Raw genomic sequence first — 23,123 nt, 5'->3', positions numbered from 1 at the left:
ATTGATTATTGTGACAGGCCTACCTTTAAATACACTTTAATTTCTGGAAAGGTCATTTTAACCATCTGAACCATGGTTCCATCTACGTTTTGCAAAGAGACGTACATGCAATTAACATGATTTGCACCAACTAAGTCTTCTTTAGTGAAATAAAATTTTTGATTTGGTTCCGTTGAGATTTTACGGTTTAATAAATGGATTTATTGTGGAATGAACTAAAATATAATGTTTGCAATGTGCCCTTTTTCTATATGAACAATGAATGTAGTTATGACTTGGTGCAACTTACAGCAGGTAAAATGTCTTTTTTTTTACGCAAAGTTTTAAAATATGGATCTCTTGTGACATTTATGTGAGGTCAGTAAAGACTTGTTGCCACAAATACTCCTTTTTCCAAGAACATTTTAAAATGAAGCAATTCTTCTCAATCAAGCCATTTCACTCAAAGTGTGAAACTCACACTGCAACGATCTTATCTCTTAGAGTGTTGCTTCATTTCTTTTGTTTGCACACTGAAAAAAGCCACATATCATCTTTCAGGTCACATGTTCAGCATTCCTGAAGAAGCTGTTGATAGATTCTGAGCACAATGATGATACGCGAAGGTCTCATTAAACTGTATATTCAGATATTTACACAACAGCTGGAAACGCCAATTTAAACTTGTCACATTCAGAGAACAGATGCGGAGGCTGAAAACATACCTTCCTCCCACAGCAAAATCCGAGATGGCGTAGTAGTAGGATTTGAGGACTTTGGGATCGTTGAAAACTTCATCTCCGAAAGTGTTTAATCGATTCAGGGTCACTCTGATATCAGTGGCAGTTACCCAATCCTGACGAAACAGAAAACAACAGTTGTGATGCAAATTAGCCATTGCCTAACATAGGATAACAAATGCAAGAATTCATAGGGTCAATCTTAGATGAGCAAGCAGCGATTTTGTTTTTGCAGGGAAAGACTCTTCCCATCTGTTCTGTGTGCAGATGTTGAAGGAAAATAAAGAGGCCTCTAATCTAAACCAAACCTGCTGGTGTCACGTTGAGGCATGGTAACTTCTGCAGCAAGGTTTGAAGGGAAGAGAAAAACACTAGTGTGACGATTAGCATGTAAAAGTCAGTCAGAATAAAGTCGCACATTGCTTGCAGTTGAACTTTGTATCTTTGCGGCCACATGTTGGAAGTGTCAATTAAGGAAACCATGACTCAGACCAATACTTAAGTGGTTTTCTAAAAAGCTCTGCAAACGTTTTTTTTCCAGCTTTTCTATAGACTGTGCGAGTTGTTATTTTACAAGCTGACTGAATAAAACAGTAGGTTCAAGTGGAACCAGGCAACCCTGAAGGAACGGTAAGCATCTTCAGAGCACTGAAGCCCTGCTGAAACTGAGGGAAAGTTCCTAAGTCATTCTGACACTTTATCTATGGCTGACATCTGTGATTCAGAGCGTGTTTCTGTTTGGGATGAGGGCCAAAAACACTGCAGTTCTCCTTCACTACAAAAATGTGTTATATAAACACAGATTTATGACACTCAAATGTGGCTATCATCAATCTCAGCCTTTTCTTACACAAAGATATATTACAGCTAAAGGACAGGCATGATTGTGTGCAAATTTGATATAATATATTGTATTGTTTTAAATTAGGGCTGCAAAATATTGAAAATAAATGACATTACGATATTTTGTTTTTCTGGGATACATATTGCAATTTTTAAATAATTTAACAAGATGACTTAAGTAACTCTATTTGGAAAGAGTTCGTAAATTTGAAATAGTACATCTGCATAAAACATGCAAAACTTCACAAAATAAAATAAAAGCACAGATGAAAACAGAACAAAAATAAAAATGAAGTCGGTTGAACATCTTTTTGGTTTTGGGGTAAGTCTAACAGCATTAAAGTTCAGAAACGCAATAATCAAAAGTAAATTAACACCATATAGTCTATTAGTCTTCACTGGATAAATAATTAAACAATCTTTGTTAAACTCACAGACTTTTCAAACTTTAGAATTTCTTGTGGCCAAATGATTTAAATTAGATTGAAATCGTACAGTCACCGGCCATAAAAATACATTAAAATGAAAATTTTTCACACTATTACAACAAATTAGATCAGGTTTTATTAAACCCAACATGACATGGCAGACTTTTTTACTTTTAATAATTCAACTTTATCATTCAACAGTCAAAGAACACACTTCACACTACACATAGGAATTGAAATTATGGTATATATTTATATTTTATTCATATATTTATATATTTTTATTGTATATCTTGTACCGCTTTATGTTTAAGAAAAGCGCATCATAAATAAATTGAATTATTATTATTATTATTATTAATAATATTATTACTACTACTACATGTTCTGTGTGAACCTATTTGGTAATGAAATAATGATTTTACTTTTTTTTAATAAATAGTTTTCATGACTATTAAGTGATTCTTTTAAGATGATATTGAGCTGTTAATATACGAGGCCGCATGTAGTGTGTTTGTGTGTGTCTGTGTGTGTATGTGTGTTTGAGAGAGAGGGAAGGAGGGAGGTCAACAACAAGACATCATTATGGTGTTCACATTTGTGAATATGAATTGTAAAAAATTAAAAATAAAAAAAATACACAATTTCCATTCAATGTAACAGAATGTTTATATATGTACTGATTATATGTAAATAATATTAACTTATTTAATAGATTAAATTTAAATTGTTGTTTAAATTATTTAAAAAATCAAAGCATGAAGAACTTCTTTAATCTCGTATTAAATTATCGAACAATTTTTTTATTTGTATTAATTAATTTATTTGTTAATTAATTTGGTAATTTATTTTATTATGCAAAAAAAGTATAAATATTTAAATAAATATATTGCAATTACAAACAAACAGGACCTTTAAATTAATAAATTATTTTGAAAATAGTACTAATAGAAAGAACAATGAAACTGTCCGTTTGTGCTCTATGGTGAATAGTACAGAAGTATTTTTTCAGTTCCTTATAAAACTTAAATTTGGAATTAATATATATATATATATAATTTATGCAAATACATCTGTCATCAGAGAAAAAAAAATCCCACTTCAGATTATAAATATCAAATAATAAAAGCAGCTTATTAAAGCACATTATGACAGCATAACAGAGTCTGAGCATAGTAAGTAAAATGTGAGCACAACTCATTAAGGCCATTTTTCCAGCTTGACAGTAGTAGTCATCTATTTCCATTGTGTGGAAAAAAGCAAACAGGACTCCTATTGTGTTTCGTGGAAAAACTTACACCATGTGTTTAAAGCAATATGATGATGACAGGATTTTCACATTTGAGCGCACTTTCACTTTAACCCTTTTCAGCCCCCTAAGAAACGCAATATAACAAGATCTAATCACCAAAGCTGAAAGAGGGAGCCTATAAAAGTAACAGCTAATTATCGGCCTAATGATAATAATGAAGACAGATGGTGAGTGATGCAACTTTATCATGGCTCATTTCCAAAAAGTGCACAAACAAGCCTTGTCATCTTCACTCATCACATGCTTCTATACAGGAGCCGGCATGAGAGTCATATAAACCCACAGAAACAGATCCATTCCTATTAAAAGAGTTCAGTGCTTTGGTATTAATAGCTTAGCCCATGAGATCCTGTCTGATATGGAAGCATTTGGTGACAGGACTAGATTGGAACTTTTGGTAACATTACATTTGAAAAACGATATTTTAAAAATATGGTTCACCTTTTAAGAGAACTGCTTCATTTTGTTCTTAAAGTTGAACTATATGAACCATTCATTTGACGAAATGTAATTAAATCGCAAGAATGAGCAAAATATTTACTTTAGATTTAAATGTAATAATTTGGTAAGTGCTTTAATCCAAAGCGATTTGCAAAAGACGACAATAGGAGTAATTAAGCAACAAAAGAACGACAATATGCAAATGATATGACCATTCCAAGTTAAAGGCAGTACACAAAATATAAAGATGTTATGGATACGAATAAAATTTATACTAGAACTTAAGCTGCTTTGGCACAATCTATATTGTAAAAGTGCTATTATATAAACATGAACTGAATCGAATATAAAGTGGTTCAGGCAAGTTTTAGAAAATGTTATACTTGTAAATTCAAATATTTAATTAAATATTTTTATTTTTATTATTATATAAATATATGAAAAAACAATCAAATAGGAACCACATAGGAATGTTATGGGACTGTTCGGGAACATCAGGTTTTATCATATTAGTAGTATGTGGTTTCTGAAATATACAAAATATGTATTATTTTTAAATGAAGAATTTATGTTTTTTTGTTCAGTTTTTATAAGCATCCCAGAACAATTGTCGAAATAACACCAAAAAGATTTAATTCAAGCATTTTCAAGAACCGGTGTTTGATTTTAACAAGGCTACTTTCCAGGCCTTGAATTCATATGTCTGAAAATACTCAAGAAGCGTGGAAACCAGAAAACATTCTCATAACAATTTAATTTAGCTCACAAAAAAACAAAAACATGTAAAACAATCAAACAGAAACCACATAGGAATGTTCAGGAACATCAGGTTTATTGACAATCTAATTAGTAGCATGTGGTTTCTAAAATATGGAAAAAAAAATAAATAAAAATTTGTTCAGTTTTTGAAAGCAGCCCAGTACAATTATCTTCGTTTTCATTAAAATCATCAATAATGTCTAATCTTTTTCTTTTTTGCCAAGCAACACAGAAGGATGCAAACTCAGTAACAAGACATTCAAAAAATAAAAAACGTGATCACTTGCATTAAAAAGTTTTTATTTGTAAAGTAACTAAATCTGATGTCCTAAAATATTTGTTAAAAGAGTTTAAAGGTAGAAAATGTATATACGTGTTAAAATGGTATTAGAAACTCATTCAAAAGAAAGAAAAAGAAATTAAATAAGGAAAACATTTTCACCTAAATTAGTCAAATCATGAAGAATATCGATTTCAATTGTTTTCACGGCTTTAACATTTACTAAATATTTTCCACTATAAAAAATTAGCAGATCAAATTTATATTTTGGGCTGTACAGTATGAAAATTGCAATCTAAAATATTAGATTGATCTTTAATATTAAATCAATCACAAATCAATATTTTGTCAATCACAAAAAGAATACACTTGCCCACAGACCCTACCTCATGAGAAAAATGGTGGACAAATGCAATGCATCTCTCATGTCATGTCTCATGTTTCGATCAACCAAAGCACTACTTAAGGGGATAGATTAACCTGCAAAAAAATTCTATGCATTAATGCAGGCTAAACTAAAATTCTATGCATTAATGCAGGCTAAACTAACAGAGACAGAAAACACCTTTAATTAACGACCAAATAAAGCATTTATTCCGTCATCATCATATTTTACAGGGAAGCCAAAATACTTTCATACATGTAATTAGAAAGATGCCGGAGGTGATCTCTCTGCAATTGTTATGAATGTTGAATTAACCAACAAATTCAAATATTAATACATGGCTCATGTGTGTTCCGAACTATGCGCTGTGATCACCCCTCCAACCCCACCTGTATCAGGTAGCAACTGACTTCAATAGTGGTATAATAGTAGTACTAGGGCTGTAAAATATAAGCATTGATATCGCAATGTGCGAATCCGCAATAGTCATATCGTAAGAATTTGCAATGTAGTCGGGATTATAGTTGACTAGACACTACAGTTAACAAAATAGTGATTTCAAATTTTACCCTTCAAGTGTAGGTTTATTATTTGCATGTGTCTTTAACTGTAAGCATTTTAAGCTAATTTAAGCTATTTGGGCACAATCAATTTAACGTTTGTAGCTTAAAGATTAAGTGTACATTATATAATCATTTACTTAATGAAAATGATACAGTGTTTTGTTATTATTATTATTATTATTATACAATGATTATTTCATTTCAGTTTTTGAGTATTTTGACTAGAAAATCATAAATCCTTGTTTATGTAAATCTCTTCTCTGTTGTATTTAACTTTGCTTGTCATTTTTTAAAATTAGCTTATGCAGATATCCTCCCATAGAGCAATAAATCCCAAATAGGTCTAAAATTATTAATTCTATATAAATTCTTTACAAGCTATTCGAGTCATCTCGTGAAATTGCATTCATAATCACAATACATATCACAGTAAATGAAAATATTACCATGTCAGTTTTTTCCAATATCATAACATCCTCTCTTGTTCAACAAAAGTAAGAAACCCAAACATTTACAACCAGTGATTAAATTTGGACAATTTAAACATTTGAGTAAACTATCCCTTTAAAACCATGTGCTACCTTGAACTTTTCTTCTTCTTTCTTAAGTAGGAACTCTGCAAAATGACTTTCAAAATATGAATGCACATGCTGTATTAAAACTGATAAAGATGATTCAAAAAGACACAAATCAATCTAAATCAGATCTCAGTGTTCCACACATTTTTCCAGCTGTGTAAAAGGGCTGCCAAACACCATCAGGATGGACTGGGAAATCTGGAGGCGTCACCTAGAATCATGTTGCAACTGTTGGCAATGCTGACTGAGCAGGAGGCGATGCTGTACCACCTGGACGGGTCTCACAAACACACACCAACCAGCCTGCCTGCCTGCATATATGTATGAATTGAGCCATACATTACGTGCTGTCCACCCACCGCTGCTCGTATCTCACACACTTAACCTCCTGTCGCCTCCCTGTAACCACAGCAGCATCTTGTTTTGGCCCAGCGTTCAGAGCTCTTTTCCCTGCCTGACGACAAACTCCATAGTCAGCATGCGGAAGGACTGACTCAGCTCACATTCGGCTGAGCGTCTGTCTCTTATTCAGCTAATTAGTCTGAAAAATGTTTTTCTGTGTGGTTGTGGTCTCTGGAAGTAGATTAAGTTCTGGTGAATTGAAATCATGTAACGCTAGGGTTCTTGTGTAACAATATGAAATAAAATAAATTAAAATTAAATTACATAAAATGTTATTTAATTTATTTTTTTTTAAATAAAATTATTTGAATTAAAAATAAATAAATAAAAATAAAATAAAAACAAAAAATAAAAATTCTATAAAATAAATAAATAAAAATAATATAAAAGATAATAAAACTTAAAAATATTATAAATTAATAAATTAATTAAATAAATTTAATGAAATAAAAATTTTAGTACAAAAAATTAAATATAAAAAATAAATAAAAATGTTATTTAATTTAAAAAACAAAATAATTAAAATAAATAAAATACATAAAATAAAACTAAAATTAAATAAAATAAAGTAAAGAAAATAAAAAAATAAATAAAATAAATAATTCAAAATAAAATAAATAACATTAAATATTTTTTATTAAATACATAAAACAAAAAAATAAATAAAAAAATACATGAAAAAAAAAAATATATATATATATATATATATATATATATATATATATATATATATATATATATATATATATATATATATATATATACACACATATATACACATATATATATACACAGATATATATATATATATATATATATATATATATATATATATATATATATATATATATATATATATATATATACACACAATTAAAAATATATACATTTTACTGGATGTTTTATTAACTTAATTGTTTAATTTAAAAAATCATAATTGAATTATTGTTTCAGAATAAATCACAATTTGATTTACCTCAATCCTTAAGCCCATCAATATTGAATGCCAAAATTTAGATTGTAACTAAAATAATAAAAGCATATACATTAAGTTTATTTTAAAGCAAAACAAAATAATTTTTTTATGGTAAAAATGCTTATTTCTTAATAATTACTATTTAAACACAGATGTGAACCATATACAGTGTACTAAATGCTGCAAGCACACTACTATCACACCATCTTATTACTGATATTACAATTACTTATTTACTGGAGCAATTTTCCAGAAAACACACAAATCAGAAAGAGCTGTTTAATTGTTATATGCTGAAAATACAAACATCTCTCACGCAAATGCTTCTAAATTACTAGCTGTTTGTTTGAGGCTCCAGAATGTTGCTCAATCTGTACTGGAAAAAAAAAAAGAAGTCTTGGAAAAGTAAGTTGGCTGCAATCACGCATTACTGCACAACCACACATCTGGAGAGTGCAATTTTGATTCCCACCAGTAAATTTGTTTGAAACAGTAAATGATGGGAATCACTTTTGACTTCATGAGTGAGTTTAAATCACTTTAAGTGAAAGTGAGTGATCAAAGGAGAGATCACAAAGAAAGACAGAGAGATAGAAAAGCTCTGACCTGCAGTACAGGGCTGTTGTCAAAGTTATATGCACTGGGTCGGCCCTCGAGCGTAGAGAAAGCCACGTTTCCTCCATAGAGTGGCGAGATGTCGCTAAACTCATCTGTACACAGAGCCTGCTGCTCGTCCTCGCCCGTGCGGATGAAGCCACGGTTGTTTTTGCTGTAGGTTTTCTCACAGGAGCCACTGTAGTATTGGTAGGGGGTCCAAGGCCCGTCTTCACTGGAGCGCTTGTAGATGGCAAAACTCTCAGGACGGCTGGTGTGGAACTTCAAACGCACATAGGTGATGTCGAAAGATTTGCCTAGAAGATGAAAGAAGGTGATATGAGTTATCTTCATTCATTGTGTTTCACAAAATATATCAAAAACCTGACAATTTTACACCATAAATAGCTGAACTGGATGGACCATTTAGATTTATGAAGCACATAATCTCATAAAACCACAGAAAGTGGAAATTTCGACCTCATCTATTAATAAATAGTATCATTTGCTACAGAAAGACTAACTCAATCTACCAAAAGCAGTGCAAATGGAAAATAATGCAGCTTAGTTTGAACTTAAAGTGTTAGTTCACCCAAAAAAGAAAATTCTGTTGTTTTTATTACTTGCCCACATGTTGTTTCAATCCTCTGAGACCACTATTAATCATCAGAATACAAACAAAGAAATTTTAGATTAGAGAGCTTCCTCATCCTCCATCCTTTCACAGCAACAGGGTGGCTCCTTCAAAGTCCAATACCAAAAAACCTCCTCAAAACAGAACATATGCTTTCAGTGGTTAAACTGGAATATCATCAGTGTACGAGAATACTTTTGTGTGCACATAAAAAACAACAACATTCTGTTTATTAGTGGTTTCTTCTCCTCAGTGTCAGTACAGGGCGCGTATTCACTCTTAATGGATGTCATGCTCAGCCGTGCTGCTGATGTATTACCTAAGATGTACTGTAAATATGATTTATTTCAAACATAGAAATTTGCACACAGGAATCCAGGGTATACATTAGTGCTCATGAATGCATGACACTGAGGTGCAGAAAGTGTTGAAATAAGTTGTTGTTTTTGTTTAATATGCACACAAAAGTATTCTCATAGCTTTGTAATATTCAAATTGATCCACTTAAGACATATGTACTGTTTTGAAGATGTTTTTTTTTATTGGTTCTTTAAATGAGCTAGGACCATTGACATGCATGGAGGATCAGGAAGCACTCGGATTTCATCCACAGTTTTATAATTTGTGTCCAGAAGACCAACACAGGTCTCAGGGGTTTGTAACAACATGAGGGTAAATAATTTTGGGATTTTTAATTTTGAGGTAAACTATCCCTTTAATTGAACTAATTTCTGCAAAATGTTCATCCTTCCATCACTCTCCAATTTCAATTCAATTCAAATCAGCTTTATTTGTATAGCGCTTTTACAATGTAGATTGTGTCAAAGCAGCTTCACATAAATGGTCATAGTAACTGGAACAGGGTAGTTCAGTTTTTAGTGTTTAAGTTCAGTTCAGTTCAGTTTAGCTCAGTTCAGTGTGATTTAATCTGACAATTTCTGACTTTCTTCTACAATATCGATGACTATTGCATTTCGAGAAAAAATTAGACAAGAACATTGCCAATGTCTATATCCAAAACAATTGTAGATCTCCAATCTATGCAGTAGGCAACAAACAGTATCTGGCAAAAGAAGTTTGTTCAAATTTACAGAACGCAAAATAGCATGCAAAAATTTAATCGTTATAGCTATAGATCAGTTATAGCTATAGATATAGTTAAAGTTAAATGTTAATGGATTAAATACTATACTACTTTTTGGGAATCTTAAGTGTGAAAACAGAGGACACAGATTTCTGGATGGATACATTAATGACACTTTTAATGAAAGTGACTTGCAAATGACGAAAGCAAAAGGCAATACCTCCAAGAAGTGCAACTACAGACTTTCTGACATTGTTAAAGAACTACAAGCTATTGTATGGAAGAGGATTTATGGCACACGTTTTTAATCATTTGCAAAGTGATGACTTTAAGCATCTAAAAAGATATTCACAGTATTTAAGTATAACATCGATATATTGTTATATTGAATATTAATAACATCTTGACCCTGTCTCTTCATTGCTCATTTTTCCACTGAATGTCTTAAATCATGGCAGTAGGTTTTAAATGTAGATTCTCAAAGACGAAAACTGTAAGAAAATCTGGTTTCTAGTATTCAAAGTAAAAATCGTTGTGCTGAATCAGCATGCACTAACATGGAAAATGTACAGATAAACATACGTTTAGATTCAGAGAGGATATGCTGCATATATTCAGGTAAACACAGACGAGGAGCTCACTGAAGTGTTCTCTATAATGTACAGGCAAAGCAGGACAGATATCGCACAGATAGGCTGGCAGTGGTGTCTGCAAACTAAAGGTAGAACAAAGTTCAGATAAAGCTGGAAGATGACTGGATGCCATTCGCTCGCTTTTCCAAACAATCTGTGCTCCAGTCCGGCCCACTGGCAGATAGAGCTGGATTCAAGGACTGGATAAGACACTAAGTCAGCACTGCAGGTGTTAAATATACACACATTTCTAAAAGATTGCACAGAGAAACGGATCAAGGTTAAGCAGTCAAGCCTGATATTACACACAGCTGGCATAACTCCATGCAAACATAACCTTGTTCCACTCAAAATACCTCAGTGCTCCTTCCTGTCTGATAAGATCTGCAAATCCTTGCCCTTAAATTTGCATTGTTCTGCTCATTTTTCCCCTCTAGCTACTGCAGTAAATCAGGGTCATATCCACCTCAGAAATTAAAGGGTGTGCAACAATTTTAAAATTACAGTTGTGCTTGTTCATGTCAGTGATAAGATGATCAGATTTTTATTGCATTGCTTATTAAAAATAATAATAATAAAATATAAAATTAAATAAATAAATAATATAAAATAAAACAAATAAATATGTGTGTGTGTGTGTGTGTGTGTGTGTATATATATATATATATATATATATATATATATGTATATACATACATATATATATATACATACATATATATTTTTATATATATATATATATATATATATATATATATATATATATATATATATATATACATATATATATACATACATACATATATATATACATACATACATATATATATACATACATACATATATATATACATACATACATATATATATATATATATATATATATATATATATATATATATATATACATATATATATACATATATACATACACATATATATATATATATATATATATATATATATATATATATATATATATATATATATATATATATATATATATACACATACACATATATATATATATATATATATATATATATATATATATATATATATATATATATATATATATATATATATATATATATATATATATATATATATTTATACAGCTCCTCCGATTTAAAATGATTTGATTTACAAATACATGGTTATTAATATGTAATATGGTATATATAATATAATATAATAACACTATACCTTAATTATACTATTTTGAAATTATTATAATTTAGTTTATAATTAAGTTTTTTTTTAAATAGAAATAGAAATAAATTAATTTATTTAAAGTCAAAGTTGAAATCATTTTTGAAAGATCCTGTGACACTGAAGACTTGATTCGAATAGGCTGATTTAGTAGTCAATAAATGTATACTTTCCATCAAGGTGGCACAGCATTTCTTCAAAGCCAAAATACATCATGAATACAAAAACTACACTTCTAAAAACTAAGCTAGTTCTCCTTTTAAAAAAACACATCATAACAATAAAACGCTGTCTTGTAAAATGACAACAGGAACATAATTACACACTTTTTACAAGAGGTTTTTTTTAGTGCTAGTCTGAATTTCAACAGCTCTGCTAAGATCCTCCAGTCATCATACAGAGCATGCATAAACCTACTTTCGCATGTCTGAGCAAGCCAAGTGTGTTTGGGAGAGACTGTAACCAGGGGCTAAATGGAAATGGTATGGAGAGACATCATTTATTCAGTGTGAAGAAAATGACACCATCTTTCAGCAGGACCACAGGGGGGACCAATGTTTGCTTTAGCAAAGAATTTGCTCTCCAAACAAATCTGCAAAAACTAGGGACAACTGTGTGTTAAGTAAATACACTGAGAGATTACATCAAAAGTTAAACTGCAGCTAAAGCAGGGACTGATTTAAAGCAATGACAAAAGAGACTCCTTGCGGCAGCCTCTGAGGGCATTATGCTCTTCAACATGAAACTGAACTTACTGACTTTTAGGAGCTCACAGCACACATCAGGTGGTCAAGGTCAAAGTTCAACAGAACTGGGAGAGATTTTTTACAATAGGGTGTAGTCTTTCTGCTTTTCTAACACTGAATAAGCTGAAAATTCCTTTACAAAGACAAAGTTCAAAAGATCATGGAACATAAAAGCACAAAACTTTAAAATTTTCCCCAAAAATCGAATCAGTGATTTTTTTCTGCAACTTTAAAGTTACACAAGAGGAATACAATATTTATTCAGTTCATTCACTAAATCATTTTTATTAAAAAAAGACGCTTAAAAAAATGAACATTATAATTTTAAAGATACTAAGAACAAATGTACAAGGTGTAAAACTTCACTCCTAAAAATGCTATTGTTTATTCGCCTTTATGTTGTTACAAACCTCTATGCCTTTTTTAAAGCCAAAATGCAAAATATATGTTTATGTTTAGTGTTTTTGTGCATAAAACTGACTGTTTTTATTTCCATTGACAGGAAACCTGCAGAAATATTCTTTAAAAACCCATCTTTTAATGTACAAAGTCAAAATAAGTTTGGAAAGACAAATGTGACTAAATGATCTGACAAAGTGAATAAAATATGACAGAATATTAGATTTTGGGTGAACTCCAAAAAACAAGGGAAAAAAGGAATCACCTCTTTGCACAGGCTCTTGGAAAAAGGCTGAAACTGATGACAGTCATGCTTATGAAATAAGACAATATTCCCATGCATGCACAAGGACATTTTCCAGAAAACATTTAGACAGTACAACAGCGAGTCAATGGTATTATCCAAATACACTTTAATCCAGTAGTTGCTCGTATATCCTGCAGGCCTTCCAAAAGTCTAGTCTCTATTTTGGCAATTTTACAACTATCTCAAATTCACAAGCTTCATTCAGATGTTTTCAATGATGTTGTCTCTTGCAGGACAGTTGCATGGAAACGCATTCAGAGTACAACTGGGGCTGTACAGAACATTGTGCCTTAACAGGACCATTTCCCATTCAAGTCCTGCTTTAAACCCAGAAACAATCCAAGGCATCCACATTTGTCGCCTCTATGCCAAGGATCAGACAACAGCTGGATGACTTATAAAACCCAATACCCAAACAATGCAATGGCTTGCAGTGTTCACATGCGCATGTACTTCACAGACTGCGCCGGCGTCATGGCGAACAGTGCCATCATTGATATCTCACCTCTGAAGTCTCCCCAGCATCCTCACAACACAAGACAAACCAAATCTGTTGGCAAAGCCGTGAAGAATCAAGCCAGAGGCTGACTGTGAAGAAAACAAAAAAGCCCCTTCACGTAGTCAGCGCTCTTCATGTGGACAGACAAAGAGCACTTGAACACTGAGACGTAGTGCTCACTGGAGCATTGCTGGAGCTCAAAGGCATGACTGAAGCCAGAGGAAAGGGTCAGGCCCTGTGGGGGACGATGGACTGGACTGTCTTTGAACTTACACTTGATGACAACTCATCCTTGTCACCAAGCCTTTGGAGACTGAGAGGGTGTGACTCCAGGTCCACATACTGGAAATAAGGTCAAAGTCCCTTTAAGGCAAGCCATTTCACTCGGCGGCCATCTTTGAAATGCTCCAATCGCTTTGAATAGGGATACATCAAATTCTTCAAAACAGCTTAGCAAGCTTACAATTAAATTTCATATTTTTAATTACCACTGAAATTTAACAACACATGACTTATAAATCTGAGATGAAATCAATGATTTATTGATTAATAAATAAATTTTATTGATTAATAAATAAATAAATCACCCTAAGCTAATGGGTGTGCTCACCCGAAGGAAACAAATTCACATCCCCAATCTCCTTTATGGTAGTTTCGGAAATATGTGATAATGTGTAGGGTTGTCACAATACTGAAATTCAATACCAACGGGTACTGGAATTTTAAAAACGTCCGCAAACATTTAAGCACTATGGAGCACGTTCTTAAACAGCGCTGATTTGCCATTGTGTTCTTGTGCTCAACAGAAAAGACTGTGATTGGCTGGCTGTAGGTCATCAGTTCACTAAACTTTTCGATGTTTACTAAGTGTAACCACAGATACAGGGACACTGAAGCATTTTAAAGCCGTGATTCATCTGTGGATCGCTCCTATGTCAGCTTATAAACAAACCAGCTGATCGACAAGACTTTAAAACGTTCCAGTGTCCCTGTATCTGTGTTTACACTCAGTAAACAGCGTTGAATTTGGTGAACTGATGACCTACACAGCCAATCACAGTTATTTCTGTTGAGCACGAGAACACAATGGCAAATTAGCACCATTTAAGAACGTGCTCTACAGCGTTTAAATGTTCATGGGAAACGGACGTTTTTAAATTTTCAGTACCAATTATACAATTTTCAGTATTGCGTTAACCCTACTCATACGTCATTCTGTTAATAATACTATGTACGAACTTTCCTCTAAATAGTGCTGCGTCCAATTGAGCTAGTTTTCTGATTAAATTTACACCTTATTCCTGACAAAAAAATCTCCAAAAATAGCAACGTCTTGGGTTTCACATTTGTAGGTGTTCAAATGGTTGTCATCATGTGACGTGCAAACATTTCCATCAAACCTGTTTGTTCTTGCATTTGTTTCATACAGATTACTAAACAAAAGAGTGTGGTTGGTTCATTTAAAAGTATATTTTTTAGGCTTTGTGAAGATAGATTTCTCACGTTTGAGAGGCTTTTAGCACGTTTTCCAACCCTAGAGGGTCCATAACAACAAAGCTGCACAAACTATCATAAACACATGTCTGGACCGAGCCTCTCCTCCAGAGAATGATCAATCGATAGCGATAAATGATCGGCTTATTTAGTAAAAGACGGGGCTTCCTTCACTCAAGCATCCATATTGACCATTGAAAGAGTGACATGTCATATGTATTCTACAGTCTTTGATAAGGTTGAGGCTGTTTGCACACCATATGACAGCGTTTTAAACTATATGATGTCCAATTGCACTATAGCATGTTAAAGTAAAAATAGTCCTAAGAAGACATATGCAGGAAGATTAAAAAAAAGCTGATGTTCTCGTGATCCCAAAAATATTGCACATCCTCTGAGTGATTAATCATTTCCTTTGGGTCAGCAAAGCAGACATTACACAGACCTAAACCATCATCGAGTGCAGCTGTGAGGAAGTACAGCCACAGGTGTTCCCTGAAGCTGAGAAATGTCTCAGTGAGGAGCAGAAGGAGTCTTTTTCTCATGCCCTGTATTAACATTCATTTTCAGGGATATGAACACATACGGTCAGCCCAGACACATCATCATTTCCACCTGCTACTAACATGCATTCCACGGCATCTCGTGACCACTTGTGTTTGAGTTTCGTTGAGACTCTTCCCTCTTATTTAAATCACTATTGATGTAATGAGTGAACAAACATGTGGCTTAAAAGTTAATGGGAACTATAATTTGGATTGTAATATTTGTTTTAGCAGAACACATTCCATTCCATGGTCAGCCCAACTGAGCCTGGTTTCTCTCGAGGTACTTTCATTCACTTTTGTCAATTGGTGAAGTTTTGTTCCTCGCCACTGGCTTGCTTGGTTTAGGATTTGTGGAGCTGTGCATCGATGGATTTGCTCTTTGGATTTTAGCAGTGAAATTTAAATCACACTAAACAGAACTAAACTGAGCTTTAACTCTGAAAACGGGACTGACAGTTTCAATTTACTAGAACTTCTATGTTAAGCTGCTTTGACACAATATACATTGTAACAGTGCTATAGAAATAAACATGAATTAAATTGAATTGAATTGAATTAAATTAAATATAGATTCGTATTTTTGGTCAGTAGAGTAGACTTTCTCTTGGCTTTTCAAATTCATTCAACGATACAAGCATTACACAAAAGCTTTGTAAGCAAATGTTTTCAACCATCTCTGAAAGTGGTCGAAAGTGAACAAGCTTAGACATTTCCACCTGTATTTAACATTGTCCAGTTTTAGGACTGACAAAAAAGCATCTTAATACCAGGTGCAAATGGGAGACTCGATAAAACAAATTAATTATATCAAGATATATTTCAAAATATCAGAAAATGTTTGGGGGAAATAGTTTTCATATAATACTATTATTTGTTATTGCTAAAAAAAAAAAAAGATAATCCTCATGGGAAAAAGTAATTTATACTGCTTATGAACTAACGCTGGTGTTAAGTCTTATGCATTGAGGTTTGCTCCAGGAGTTAAAGCTTTTCACAAAACTCAACCTAATTAGCCTCATATGGAGGCAAATTGAAGGGGTTTTTAATCCTCAAAACCTATCATTAATGGGAAATTCCTCTGTCACTAATCACTTACTCATTACTGCTGCCACCAAATTCACATTTAAGTAGACTTTAATCCAGAAAGGGGTCTGAAAGTCTGCAACCCCTACAATGATAAAACAATGATAAAAACATTACACATTGACATTGTTTATGGGTCAAAGGAGGAATATCCCATTTGGAGTTTATATCAAATTTAAATGACTAAAGTGATTTCATTTACAGAAAAAGTCAGCAAATTGCTACTTTAAATGCTTTAAATAATTTTTCAAAAATTGGATGCCAAAATATGAATGATAAAGCTCCATTTTATTCATCAAGCTAGACTGTTCTTAATAAAATATATAAAGCAATTCAAAATGTATAATGCGTTTAAAAACTATCACATACATCATGCTCAAAAATGTGTAAAACCTAGTAGGTGGAATGACAAAGGCAAAGTATAAATCTTCAAAATGATGAAGTATTTGGGGATTGCTGAGATTGTTAAATATGTTTTTTTTTTTATACGTCATCAAATTATTTTGATTATAAATATCCCTCACAAGATTTTTTGGAATATAACTGTACTGTTAGGTGTGACACGGTGACAAAAAATAATTGCTGGTTCAAATTGCGGCTGGGTCTATTGGCATTTCTATGTGGAGCATGTTCTCCCTGTGTTGGTGTGGGTTTCCTGCGGGTGCTCCAGTTTTCCCCACAAGACTAAAGACATGCACTATAGGTAAAACTAATAAAATAAATTGGCCGTAGTACATGGGTTTGAATGAGTGTGTATGGATGTTTTCCAGTACTGAGTTGCAGCTGAAAGGGCATCTGCTGTGTAAAACATATGCTGGATAAGTTGACGGTTCATTCCACTGCGGCGACTTCTGATGAATAAAGGGAGTAAACTGAAGTAAAATGAATGAATGAACTGTACTGTTACATTGCATACAATTACATACAAACACACACACAAACACACACACACACACACACACACACACAAACACACACACACACACACACACACACACACAAACACACACACACAAACACACACACACACACACACACACACACACACACACACACACACACACACACACACACACACACACACACACACACACACACACACACACACACACACACACACACACACACACACACTTTTTTAATTTTTTAAAGATAAAAATTAAACAAACTTCTTAAGAACATTTAAAGGGTTAATTCATCCTTTAAGAAACAGTTTAGTATAAAAAGTAGAAACTGTTTAGTATAGTTATTATTTTTTATTTTATGTGCACACAAAATTATTCCTGTAGCTTGATAATGTTCAGATTGAACCACTGAAGGTCATAGATGTTTTATGGTATTTGCCTGTAGCTAGCATCATTGCTGACTATGGAGGATATGGGAGCTCTCAGATTTCATCTAAAATATCCAATGTTTCAATAAAAAAATAAAGGTCTCAGAGGATTAGAACAACATGGGGGGTGAGTAATCAACAACATCATTTAAATTTTTGGGTAAACTAACCCTTTAAAAATACCATAAAAATGTTTTTTTTTTTCAATAAGAAACTTGGGAATGACAGGGATTTTACCAAACCCCTTTTCAAGTTCAAGATGCCCTGAGCAGAAGAACCAGAGGAATTCCACCACTCCTTCCAGAACAATCAGGGTATTGATGATAAAAACTGAGGGACTCCCCATTGTGAGGCTGAATAGACAGAAGACGGAAATGACAAAAAACAAAAATACACATTTTCCTACTGTCTCAGGCACATCCACAATCTAAATCTTTGCAATTATAAAGCAATCTCGCCAAATATAAAAAGCTGCAGTCTAGTGTAACCCAACCCACAAAGAAATCTCCAAAATCCTATATGAAACATTGGATTAACTTGGAGTCTGCATTTAGTATATAGAACTTGTCACATTAGGTTGAGTTAGAGAACTCTTATCAGAAAGACAACACCCTTTGGGGCGACCTGGTTTTATGCGCCTTGCTCAAGGTCACAATATCTCCAGTTATCAGCTCTGGGTATTGAGCTTATGCTGTAAACAGACTCATTAAGATGCAATTTCTCTCGGTTTCACACCTGTAACTAAGACCGTGTGACAACAACAGGAGTCGGGAAGGGAAGAGGACAGGCTGAACTGACTGGAATGTGTTAACGCACATAGTGACGCCAATGTGGGGGGTCAAACAGACCAAAAGGGAGATTGAGCAAGAAAAGGAGAACATCCACAAATGATCCAAATCATGAGGACAGCATAGAAAAACTAAGAGACGGAGATCAAACACAAAAGATAAATGTCAAAATACATGCAGGAAGACACGTATTTGATAAAACTTGTCACTAAATCAAGGAATACACAAGGTTACATGAGAGATTGTTTTTTTGCTCTAACAATCAAAACATGGAGATGCGAGGCCGAGTTAAAGAAAATGCACCATGAAAAATTTCCCATGATCTCTGGTAACAGAAGAAGTCACTGTGCTATAAATATATACTATGCATTTCAGAAGCTAGACTGTGATCTTGAGGAACAACTGCCTTTACTAACATTATAAAAGGAGGGAAAGGAAAAAATAAATGTATGGTATTAAATTTAAGGCATGTCCTCTGAAAGAGGTGAGGAAGTTCATGAAACGCCATAGTGCGGTTTAGTGTAGCTTAACTGGTCATTATGAAAGATGAGAGAAGGGCTCAGGCAACACGCTGAGGCTTGTGTGTTAACCATAAAACAAGGCCTTGGAGAAAATGGAAAAAAATTGATCTTCTATATTATTCAGTGTGAAAAAAAAATCAATACTTTCAATAAACTGATGCACTGAATTGAAGTGGTAGTAAAGACTATTGTAAACATTTTTTTAACATCATGTAAAAGATGTCCACAACACATAGCCGTTCACTTGTTTGCTCTTTCAATTTCGATTCAATTTTAAATACTTATCAAGGCAAGTGTTATGAAAAATATTTTGAAAAAACAATATGAATACAGTGTTTCCCCTAGGTTTATAGTTTTGACTGACACAGATACACACATAAGGAGGTATGGTGTTAATTTGTATAAGCTAAAAATGAACGTTTTTTGTTTTTCATAGTTTGTCTTGATCTGCACATACATTAACTTTTAAAATTTAGCTTAAAGCAGCAAATGCTGTTGTAAAAGGTATTTTTAACCTCTTCATGATTAAGAAGTCCCTCTCACAGTTTACACTGCTGACTGGGACCGTCAGTGCAATAAAAGCTATTTTAATAGCATTTTTTATATTTTAAAAGAAAACTATATTTTTAAAAACTAGAATGTGGGTTAGTTTGTTTCAAGTTCTATTAGTACACAAGTACACTATTAGTACATTGATTTTAGTATACTTACTAAACAAAGTAGAGCTGCACAATTAATCGTTAAAAGATCGCGATCTCGATTCGACCCCTTAGACGATCTTAATCCAGCATTTCTACGATTTTGTCAATCATATTTTCAAGTTCAGGGGAGAAGAAAAGGCGGCTGCACCAGTCTTTTCATTGTTTCACATATGTTACTAAGTGACATTGACACCTCCAAATGATGTTGAATGAGTCACATACTGTATAAGGTATAATTCACCTAAAAATGTCATTTTCCTCTTAATATAAAGATGTTTTTGCGATCGGGAAATCACACGTGACATGAGCTGCTGACCGTGAGCTTTTATCACAGAGAGGGCGCGCACGCTCTACTTAATGATAGACGCACGCGCGTCTACTTTAGTGAACAGAACCTGCATATGTTGCGAGTAACAGGTAATACAGTTGCAAATAATATTCAGTTTGTGGCACAGAGTGATCGTTTGGGTGCCGAAGTATGAACAAGCACTTAGCAGTCAAAATGAAACCAAAAGTGTGCACTTCATTTAAATGATCATATCGCATTTTAGAATTATGATTACGACAACCATTTGATTTGGTTTTTCTTTCATAGCGAACAGAGTTATGCATGAAAATAAATGTTTACAGTGTCAGTATAACTACTCTAGCCTATATAATCTGATAATGGCAAATGTTTGAATTTACCAGTGAATAAAATTGTCTAATATGACAGATTGCAAGCATATATCTTAAACATAATAATTCAACATCAGAATTATTATAAGTAGAATAGAATTATTTATATAAACCAGTAGACCTACACATAATATTATTATCGATGTTGTGCCATATGTTTGTTTTTACTATACCTTTATTTTACATCTACAGAATCATGAGAAAATCGTGATCTTTATTTTAAGCAAAAAAAAAAAAAAAAAAAAAAAAAAAAAAAAAAAAAAAAAATCGCAATTCTCATTTTAGCCAGAATCGTGCAGCTCTAAAACAAAGTATACTTTTATACTTGACCTTTACTTAAGTAAACTTATAAAAAAAATACTAATAAGTATACTTCTTTTTCTTAAGGGTGTATTTACTGACTTGCTTCCCAAGATCAGTCTTGTACAGCCAGTGGGAGTATTGCCACTCTGGCAGCAAAGTTGGGTCAACCCCTGTCATCCGGTGTAGTGGTGGGAAGTTAAAAACAGAAATAACCTTCTAATAACTCTGCGTCTGGTGAATCTAAAAACATAAATATCAAAATGAATAGACTTCTCTAAAAAATAAAAAATAAATTCTTTCAGTGGGAATTTATAAATTATCGTCACTAACATAGTTATCACAATAACTAACAAAAAAATATATAGATAAGCGTAAGTCTATATCGCTCATTCCTATTACACAGATGTTTTGGGTTTGTGCTAGAATCATAACTGGAAAGAGAACATCATTGCTTTTACAATTATTCAGCTTCCAATCACAGGCAGCAAAAGCTTGTAAGCAGTTTGGCAAGCATGCCTCAACAACATGTCCTATAGTTTTAAGATTTTGGCGAGTGGGCATAGAGGAGTTAATCTTTTATGGTTGTTTGAGCGCATTTGGCAGTGAATGTCTAAACAATGAAAGCAAGCTTGTCAATGTAGCCTGTTCTACTTTCTATCCTTCATAACATTTGTCCAAGTCCGAGCTGAATCACTTTCTTTGTATTTGAGACCTTTGGTTTAAACTTTACCACAGCACCACAGACAGATGTGTGCATTGTGCATGCAGCGCTATATATCATAATATTTCAGAATAGAGTCCAACACTGAAAAGTCAGTGAAGAAAAGCAGCAGCTGTCTAAAGAGAGCGCCATAAATTCAGCTTAAACCGAGCGTGAGGGAAGACAAGTGACCGGAGAGCCTTGAGACAGGAACATATCAGCCATGAGAGACAGACTAATTTCAGGAACCGAGAGAAAAGAAAATAACAAAATGAGCCAGGAGATACACTGCATCCTTGAGTTTTTACTCCCTCTACAGTTCCTCCTCAAACAAGATGGCCAGATTCTGATTAGCGCAAGACAAAAAAGTAAAACAATGTCTTTGTTAGGAATGCCTGTGTAACGAAAAAAGACAGGCTTGTTCTCAAAGGACTTGTGCATGCATGTGTGGCAAGGCGGAGGGCAAAAGATTTAGTGTCAAACGCATTTATTTGTGTGCTGAAGGTAAATCCAAGTTTTATGGGGGAAATGACTAAACTGAAAAGCCCTTTGAAATGGAGAGGCCGTCCACTAGTCTTCTTTCAAAAGGAGGCGCTGCCAAGAGGCCCAGCTCTGAAAATCACATCACATTAACATGGTCGGTCTTGTTGGTATGCAACTGTCACATGCCTCAATTAAATCCTCTTAAAACAAACGCCAAATAGCCACCAATCGCAAACGAAACACTAAAGCGCAGGTCCCATTGTGTGGGGGAAGTTCTGCTCATTCACAAGTTTCAAAGGTGAGATGCGGATCTTTGCAATCGGGGATTCCATTCAGGATTGACATTCCTGGATTTAGGAGGGAAAAAGAGAAGAAAAAAAAGGTGGAGCGCTTTGCCAAAGGCCATGCTATCAATTCGCACCTTTCAGCTCACCTTCAAGCCCTATTGGAGATGCTTGAGGTGATAAAGACCTGCGACTATTGAGCCACAGCTCTGTTAAAACAAAAGAAAGATGCATTCATTCAGTGGAGCAGCAAATGGACTCTCAGGCCCCAGGCTGACTGGCTCAAGGGACAACAGTAATTCACAAAGCTGTTTACAGGACTGGGTAAAACTCTGAATGAGTGGCCGCGTTATCTAAACAACTCTGAAAGCTTTACTGTTGTGGGTTTACTGCTGTGTGTGAATGTTTTAATCT

The 23,123-nt window shown here is 33.5% G+C and overlaps 1 protein-coding gene across 1 annotated transcript in view; it reads right to left on the bottom strand.

Moving 5' to 3' along the window:
* lamc1 (laminin, gamma 1) overlaps positions 1–23,123 on the bottom strand; it is a 99,486-nt gene that overhangs the window by 30,816 nt on the left and 45,547 nt on the right. The window contains 2 exon segments of the mRNA NM_173277.1: positions 705–835; positions 8,293–8,597. Coding sequence (NP_775384.1) covers positions 705–835; positions 8,293–8,597 — 436 coding nt within the window.

This window comes from Danio rerio, chromosome 2 (genome assembly GCF_052040795.2).
Source record: "Danio rerio strain M-AB ecotype USA chromosome 2, GRCz13ab, whole genome shotgun sequence".
In the NCBI taxonomy this organism is placed as follows: domain Eukaryota; kingdom Metazoa; phylum Chordata; class Actinopteri; order Cypriniformes; family Danionidae; genus Danio; species Danio rerio.
The sequence above is the reverse complement of the archived record's forward strand: the minus strand, read 5'-3'. Positions and strand labels throughout refer to the sequence as shown.